Source organism: Cajanus cajan, chromosome 6 (assembly GCF_000230855.2).
Source record: "Cajanus cajan strain Asha chromosome 6, NIPB_CcT2T_4, whole genome shotgun sequence".
Classification (NCBI taxonomy): Eukaryota; Viridiplantae; Streptophyta; class Magnoliopsida; order Fabales; family Fabaceae; genus Cajanus; species Cajanus cajan.
In genome coordinates this window covers 1,315,240-1,323,798 of record NC_138522.1, presented here as the reverse complement: position 1 = coordinate 1,323,798, position 8,559 = coordinate 1,315,240, and the positions used below count along the sequence as shown (strand labels likewise).

The 8,559-nt window shown below is 27.7% G+C and overlaps 1 protein-coding gene across 1 annotated transcript; it reads left to right on the top strand.

Moving 5' to 3' along the window:
* The first annotated feature begins 4,647 nt into the window (after positions 1–4,647).
* On the top strand, positions 4,648–6,710 carry LOC109795849 (small ribosomal subunit protein eS26z). Its single transcript, XM_020355407.3, has 5 exons — positions 4,648–4,803; positions 4,871–4,963; positions 5,046–5,130; positions 5,224–5,357; positions 6,411–6,710. The coding sequence occupies exons 1-5, from the start codon at positions 4,801–4,803 to the stop codon at positions 6,483–6,485; spliced, it is 390 nt and encodes a 129-aa protein (XP_020210996.1). The 5' UTR covers positions 4,648–4,800; the 3' UTR covers positions 6,486–6,710.
* The last annotated feature ends 1,849 nt before the right edge of the window (positions 6,711–8,559 follow it).

Here is an 8,559-nt window from a genome sequence, read left to right as displayed (position 1 = left end):
GTACTAGAAGTTTGAACTCATGTATTTTTCACTCAACCATGTTAGGTTATGGGTATTCCAAAACTGAATCAATCTAATAGGATGGCTGAAAACGGACTTAAATAATTGAAAATCAACCCAAAATCTAAAAAAAAGTTATGGGAAATTTGAATGAAAAGTGGGCTTTGAGCGTCAAACTATTAAGCATAAACTATTATCTTACATATAAGTGTTTTTAGAGACTTAAATAAAAATTTTTGTTTTTAAATTTTTTATCTAATTTGATCATTATTCATCATAATTATTTATGAATTAAATATTTATATTTTAAAATAAATTATAAAAGAAATAAAAATTTGCACTATAATATAAATTATTTATCATAAAATTTAAATTCAAATTATATGTTTAAAAATGTATATTTATATCAATTTTAAATATAATTTAATATATATATATATATATATATGTATATATAACTTGTTATAAATTTTAATTATATATAATAGACTTGTACATTGTATGAACTAAAATACTAACACGTAAAAATAATATAGGCAAAATATACCAATATAAATATATATAATATAAGGAATCTTTTAAGATTATCCATGACAATTTTTCTAATTTTCAAAACATAAAGGCATAATTGATCATCACATCATAACTTCTCTTTTGAGATTACATTATCCCAAAATATAGAAACATCAAAACAAATCATAAAACACTCTAAAGTCAGTCTATGTACTATATAAGTCCATGACATAAGCATCTTTGGGCGAATCGTTCTTAGTCAATTGTCCTACAACCTTCTGCCACTACTTCAACAAGTTAATTTTGGTTTCCTCCCATTTTAAAGACACGAACATCAAGAGAAATAATCATATAAGAGTTATGTGTGTCATAAATATAAAACATCATAAGCATTAAGCTTCAAGCTCAATCGCCACACATAATCTTTACTTACAAGAGTACTACCACATCTCAATCACAAGTTAAGGATACTCACATTAATCATCTCTACATCATACCATGCTTAATATTCCCTACATATCCCACATTGCACCATGCTACATCACTCATAAATGCATAAACAAACCCCCAAGAGGGGGGATGTTTGTCGAACTCATAGGCTCCTCAACAAATAATCAATCTTTCAACGAGGATCCTTCAAACTTGTAGGCTCCACAACTAGTCATTCAACAAGGATCCTTCGAATCCATAAGCTCCATAATCGAACCTATAGGCTCCTTGATAGATAAATCCTTCATCATGAATCCTACAAACCCATAGGCTCCTTAGCAGATAACCAATCCTTCAACTTGAATCCTCTAAACCCGTAGGCTCCATAACTGAACTTGTATGCTCCTCGATAGATAACCAATCCTTCAACTAGAATCCATTGAATCCGTAGGCTCCATAATCAAACTCGTAGGTTCCTTAATAGATACTCAATCATTCAACAAGGTTCCTTCAAATCTGGAGGTTACATAACCGATAACTAATCCTTCAACAAGAATCCTCCACACAATATACACCATCAATTAAGACTCATATAAGATTAAGCTTCACATACCTCACTTAACAATCACCAACAATTGATACATGTAATATCACACAACATTCAATAACATATGAAACTACATAAAGGCCTATGTCTTTATTTAAGACATCAAACACATCATACAACATTACATGTATACTTATGTATATAAAACAACAAATAGGTCACCCTTTCTCTCCTCACCTCCAAGATTATATGGAACTCACCATAAACCTCAACAGTGAAAAACATTGTGTTAAAATTTCAAATACTAAAATAACATTATGTTAGGGTTTCATGTCACTAACATACAAATATCACATGACACATTATTTCACTTCACATGTTTTATGTGTCAACCATGTTTAGACCACATGATAATATTATACCATATCGACACTTTCATTAAAGAAAATAGAGCACATTTAATATAGGGATAAATGAGTTATAGATTGCAATTTTGGAGACTTTTTTTTTTTGAATTTCATTAAATTAAAGGACTAAAATAAGAAAGAGTGACAATTTCAAAGATTGAATTGGTCATTTACCCTTACTTAAATAATAGATAATAATAAAATACTTTAAAAAATTTTGGAAAATTTCAAAAGATTATAAATACAACGAGAGGTCAAACATGATTGAGACGAAAAATTGATAAATAATAAAAATTTATATTATATTTTTTAAAAATTAAGATTTAAAGAAAAATAAAATTAATCCAGTAGATAAAACAATATTATTTTACAACCAAATCATGAATCAATTAATACAATGTTGTTCTACCTTAATAGGTGATCTCAATTTTGACACCTAAATATGTAATTAGATTAAATAATATAATATTATTCTATCTTAATAGGTGGTTTAAACGTTGACACCTCAATATATAATGAGATATATAAATAATTCATGTCCTTTTAAACAAAATTTATGTTATTGAGTTCATTAAAAAATCACTATAAAATACAAGTTAGACATATTTATAAGAAATATCAATTTAATTTTGTGGTAATTAATTAGAAAGAATTAAAAATTTTATATAAGAGAAAACTTGCATTACAAAATTGAATACAAAGCTAAACAAAGTGAAATAAACTTGGGAAAAAAAGTTGAAGAATGATGTGATATTAATCTATTGGTTAAATTGTAAGTTCATTTTTTTTTAAATACAAACATTATGGTAGTTATGGGTGTTTGTTTCAAATTTTTTGTTTCTTCTCTAAAATATTGTTTTTAAAAAATGTCCCTTCTCTAAAAAAAAGTAGTTTAGATTTTTTCTTTAAAAAAAGTAGAAAATAATTTTTTTTAAATTAATAAAAAAATAAAAGTGCTTATTTTATTAAAAATATATTAAGAAAAAATTGATACATATTACTTTTGCGTTTTCATTATTGGATAGTTGGATAAATTCGTAGCATTTAGCTTTTTCAATTATATATTATACATGGTGAATAAACGTTTAAACATTAAGCTAAACTTCAAAAATAAAAGTTGCTACCTTTTAGTTTGAATGTGTGAATTTTTGTCTTTTAAGTTTATTTTTCAAGTTAATTATTTTTTATATTTATAAAACTTTTCAAATTTAGTCTCCTGTAATTTTTCTTTTATGAAAAACTTTCAAAATCATATTGTTTTACTCAAAATATTTACCTATTAAATCAATTAAATTTTCTTTTATTCAAAACTCAGTCACTAAAATAAGAAATCAACCCTATATATTAAATGCAAATGAGAGTGTTTTTAAGGATTATAGTTTAATAGAAACATATTTTTAGAGATTTTTTTAATTTCTGATCTAATTCAAAAATTTATTTATCATATTTATTTTTGAATTAAATTTAAATATTTTTAAAATAATTTATCAATAATTAAAAATAATATTTGTGTCAGAATATAAATTATTTAAATTTAAAATATAAGTTATATCTTTAAAAATATCTATTTATATAATTCAAATATAATATTTATATATATAATTTATTATACATTGTAAATATAAATAATAAACATTCAAGCCATAGATTTCAAATTGATAAAAAAAATAAATTATTTAGTCATATATAGACTAAAATACTATATATGTAAAAAATAAATAAAAAATCCTCATCAAACTTCAATACCTGATATTATACTTTTTCTTCTTCTTCTCAAAATTCTACTATTTTATGAATTTAAATAGAATACAGTAACAATATAATTTTTTTTATACTTATATTTAATCAAAACATATAATAATAATATTTTTTAAAAATATTTATGATATTTATTTTAAAGTTATATTTTAGATATTTTAAATTGATCAACAATATATTTATCATTTTAATGCATAAAAATTAAACGTTATTTGTTTACAATATTATTCTGTATCTAATTATATCTTAAACATTTATGTAAAAATAATAAAAATATTCTAAATAAAAGAAAATCAATATAAATATTTATTTTACTTAGTTTAAAAAAATAATCTAAAAAGATTAAAGAAACCATAGTTGTCCGTAATTAAAATTATTAATGTATCTATACTTTTATACTATATAATGAGAATATTTCTTAAGTAATCAAGTTTGATTTTCTTATTTGATGAACCATTATATTCTTTATTTAAGAATTAAAAGAATAAAAATTAAAATATTTTTAGTAACTATCATTATTTTTATCTCATGAAAATGCGACTTTGATGGTATCTAAGCTCTTCAGTTTCTACCATAATCCTTTTTCCTTCACATATAATCATAAATTGAAAAAAGAAACTAAATAATTGCATATCATCATTATTATTTTTATGTTATTTTATTTTTTTTAAATAAATATTAAGAGATACAAAATACTTTCATAAAATTTCCTTATCGATCGATAGATTATGAAGAAAATAGAACCTCATTTTTTCAAACCGTCACAAGTGAAATATAGTAAATATGCTAATGTTATATTTATTTATGTTGATTAAAATATTAAAAAAAAAAGTTAATTTTAAAAGAAGTTATGAAAAATAAATTTTAATTTTAATTAGACATCATTTTGTTTAGCTTAAAATTATTCCAAAAATTGAAATATATATCTATATATATATATATTTATATTTATATTTAAAAGGTGTTTCTAATAGAAAAAAAAAAAAAAAGAGTCGATTGTAATAACTATTCAGAAAGCGGGCAATAGGGTTGGGTTTTTGATTAGTTTGGGTGAACCCTAGCTATATAAGCCATCCCATTCCGCTGCTGCGTTTCATCTCACAGCAGCCGCAGAATTCAGAAGAGAGGATCGTCAAATTCTTCACCATGGTACCATTCCTATTCCTTCCTTTCATCTCATTACCTTCTTCTCACCATTCAATTTCTCTCTTTCCAGACGTTCAAGCGCAGGAATGGCGGTCGCAACAAACACGGCCGCGGCCACGTCAAATTCATTCGATGCTCCAACTGCGGCAAATGCTGCCCTAAGGTACTTTCATTTCACTTTCTTCCTCCCTCAATTTTATCAATTAGGCTTTTTCTGTTTTCTTAAAAAATAATCATAATCACAGGACAAGGCTATCAAGAGGTTTTTGGTGAGGAACATTGTTGAACAGGCTGCAGTCAGAGATGTGCAGGAAGCCTGTGTCTATGAACGTATTATTCTTCTTTACCTTTTTATTTCATTTTTCTTTAAAATTTCGCATCTTTTTATGTTATTTATTTGGTTTTCTGATTGTTATTTCGTAGAATACACTCTTCCCAAACTGTATGTGAAGATGCAGTACTGTGTTTCCTGTGCCATCCACTCTCATGTTGTGAGGGTTCGATCCCGCACTGACAGGAGGAAGCGTGATCCTCCACAGCGATTCATCAGGCGCAGGGTAACTTTATACACCCACTTTTCTTTTCTTTTTTCCTCTTTCCATTGTTCTATTTTTAATATAATTTGATCTTATATTATTTCGTGTTTTCTCCTTGTTACTGAATTGACCATAGTTTGGATACACTTGTGGCCTCACACGGATACACATTATGTGTTCCATTGTTTGAATGTTGTACAATTTGACACCGAACCTGATATTGTATCTAATTATCTGAGTTTGCATATGGTTCTTACTTAAAGTATTAAAAATTTTAGGAGGCAACTTGTTCTTTTGAACAGATTAAATCTTAAATAAGTTCCTTTTGTACAATCACTTTGATACACAAGAAACATTTTATATAGAAAAAACCAGCTTGCCTTGTTTTGTTCCTTGATAGAGGTCTATTATCCTCTGTACTAATTGGCCATTGATATTGATGTAAATAATCAATTTCATCTTTGAATTATTGCCCCGTATGGGAAGTTATTCTTTATGTTAAAAAGATACTATTTTAGTTGTTGTAAAAGTATTAGTAATCATGCTAAGTAGTCTCCAAATTTTAACCCCCCCAAGTTGGTTCCTAAACGACACTAGAATGCATCAACTTAAGGACTAAAATGTTGGATATTCAATACATCAGAGATTACTTAAGTTACTTAATTACTTTCTAGGCTTTCTACTTAGGAGAGATGGTAATATTTTTGAGGTGAAATTGGTATTTTTTTTTCTTGAGATTCTGGATGGAGAGCTGTATCAAAATTGTCTTTTTCTATTCTTACATTTCAGCTGTATGATTCAGAACTCTATACAAACAAACTTGTATTTGTTTCTCTATCTTGTTGGAAAATTGATATTCCAACTAGTTAATGGTAAAATAAAATTTATTGTTACAAAGGAGTTCATTTAAGATTTTGTTTACATTAGGAGAATGTGCTATATTTCTATGAATTGACTCTGATTATCTGTATGTAAAATTGTTAGCAATGATTAATATTTTTATGTATCTTTCTTCTGAATCACGAGTTTATGTGACACCTGTTCTTGTTTGACACTTATTCGGCTCTTTGCCAGGATGATGCACCAAGGCCTGGTCAGCCTGGTCAAGCCCCACGTCCTGCTGGAGTAGGAGCCCCTGCCCGTGCTTAAAAGCAAATTCTAAGCTTTTAGGCCTTGCTGATTTAGTTTTATGTTATGAACTTATATTCCATTTGCTGTTTATTTTTTGAATTTTCAGTTTTGTGTAGGGATATTATATTTTCTTATTGGTTCGCTTTAGTCCTCGGAGAATACTTGCATTTCCTATTGTTCTAATTTTGTGGTTTTTGAGGAGAATGAAACTTGATATATTTATATATTTGTGCTTTTGAAGTACGTTAGTTGTGGCATACTCAATTTTATCCATTGCACTCGTCAATAATGTAAAAGTGTCTTCCCAAATAGGTTTGTCCCTTGTATTACCTCAAAATCACTAGAAATATCAAACATATAGGGGTCATTGATTTTTTTATTTTATTTTTAAAGTTGGTTTTAAAACTGGATAAGAAAGCTGTGAATAAATGAATTTTTGATCTCTGTTTGAGTTGTATATCCTTGTTTAATTCTGGTCATTGGATAAATGAAACATTGAAGATTTGATTTTTTTCTTTCGGTTATTCTTTTCTTCTTTATGGTCTGTTGGTGAGTTTGATGAATAACTTTGATGAATAATAGTAGATGAATTATTACATAGATATAAAAATTGGCGGGTTTCATCGTTTCAACGATCTCTTTTTAAACACATCGGAGTTGACAATATATTCATATACACCCGTAAGTCTTATAATCACAATAGATGTTCATTTTTTGAATAGGTCAAATAAGGGGCTCGACTCTTGATGATTTGTAGATATCGCGCTAATTTGTTAGCAGGAAAAGAATACGCTATCAATAATTAAACCATGCTGTGGTCATGTAATTTTGCAACAACAATGGTCTTCAGCAGCAGATTATTCGTGCACAATAATGTGAGGGATGCGGTTGAGAGCGTTTTGGCTAGGAATATCATCACGCTTTTTCATCTAAAAATAGTGGTATATATGGTGCTTGGCATTATAAGTCGTTCGTGTTTTGTTTCACATTTTCCCCTATTTGTATTATCCCTCTAATTGGAAAGTATTCCACCACCTAATTTTATCGTTTGCTCAACATTGGAGATTTCTAGGAAAGCAGCCAAAGCAATCGATTGCAAGCGTGCATCTTTTAGAGTATCAAAGGAAGCACGGATTGAAAAGGTTTTGCTTGTTAGACTGTTATGATTTTGTGATTAGAGATTTTTAGGCATATTGGAATAACAAGTCATGACTTTTAGACATGTCCTCTTTCTAGTACTAATATTTCAACAGTAACTCTAATGACATTGTTGGAATCACTGTATTTAAGGTATTGTCTATGTTGAAGCTCATTTGTCCGTCATAATTTTTTTTCTTAAAAAGACACTTTAATGGATTAAGAAGAGAAGATGTTTATAAATTATTATTGATCTCAATTTCCAAGTAATTTAAGATTTTTAGACATATCATAACACTTTCTATTAAAAATATAGAGCAAATGTAGCACATCTTCGTTTTCTAACATACGGAGACTTCTGGTTCGAATCTCCTCCTCTGCGAAGTGGTCCTGAAATCCTCTTCACCAGTCATCCCATTTTCATTTCTTGTAAGTTGAGATTGGTATAAAGTACACATTAGATGGTGGGAATGCAGTATTATCAAACAGAATGGTAAAATTAAAATATGATGTACCATTATGATAACCTGCACACATTATTCATATGTAGTCACCAGTCAGCAACCAAAATGAGAGTGATAGGTGTAATGGTTTCACAATTTGACGCATAACAAACTTGTTACATTGATACGATGTCAAGCATCCCAAAATCTAAATACTATTTACTAACTTAATCTAAAAAAAATAGTTTGCTAACCGGGGTGCTTGTGTGAAGTATTTGTTCACCTGGTCAATTTCAAAAGAGAAACACTGAGAGTGATAGGTGTATGGACTAAGTTAGAGTTGGGTAGAATTGATTTTGATAAAATTAAATTTAATTGTTGAATGTGATTGAGATGTGTGCCCAAATTAATCTCAACTAAAGATTTTACACTAGAATGTGAGACACATTGGGAGGAATTAATTCTTGTAGATTGCTAAATGGGCAATAAAAAGGAATGAGAGAAGAACAACG

Coding starts and splice junctions, on each gene's coding strand:
- LOC109795849 (XM_020355407.3), top strand. Junction 5,131..5,223: donor GGAAGCCTGTGTCTATGAAC/GTATTATTCTTC, acceptor GTTATTTCGTAG/AATACACTCTTCCCAAACTG. Junction 5,358..6,410: donor AGCGATTCATCAGGCGCAGG/GTAACTTTATAC, acceptor GCTCTTTGCCAG/GATGATGCACCAAGGCCTGG.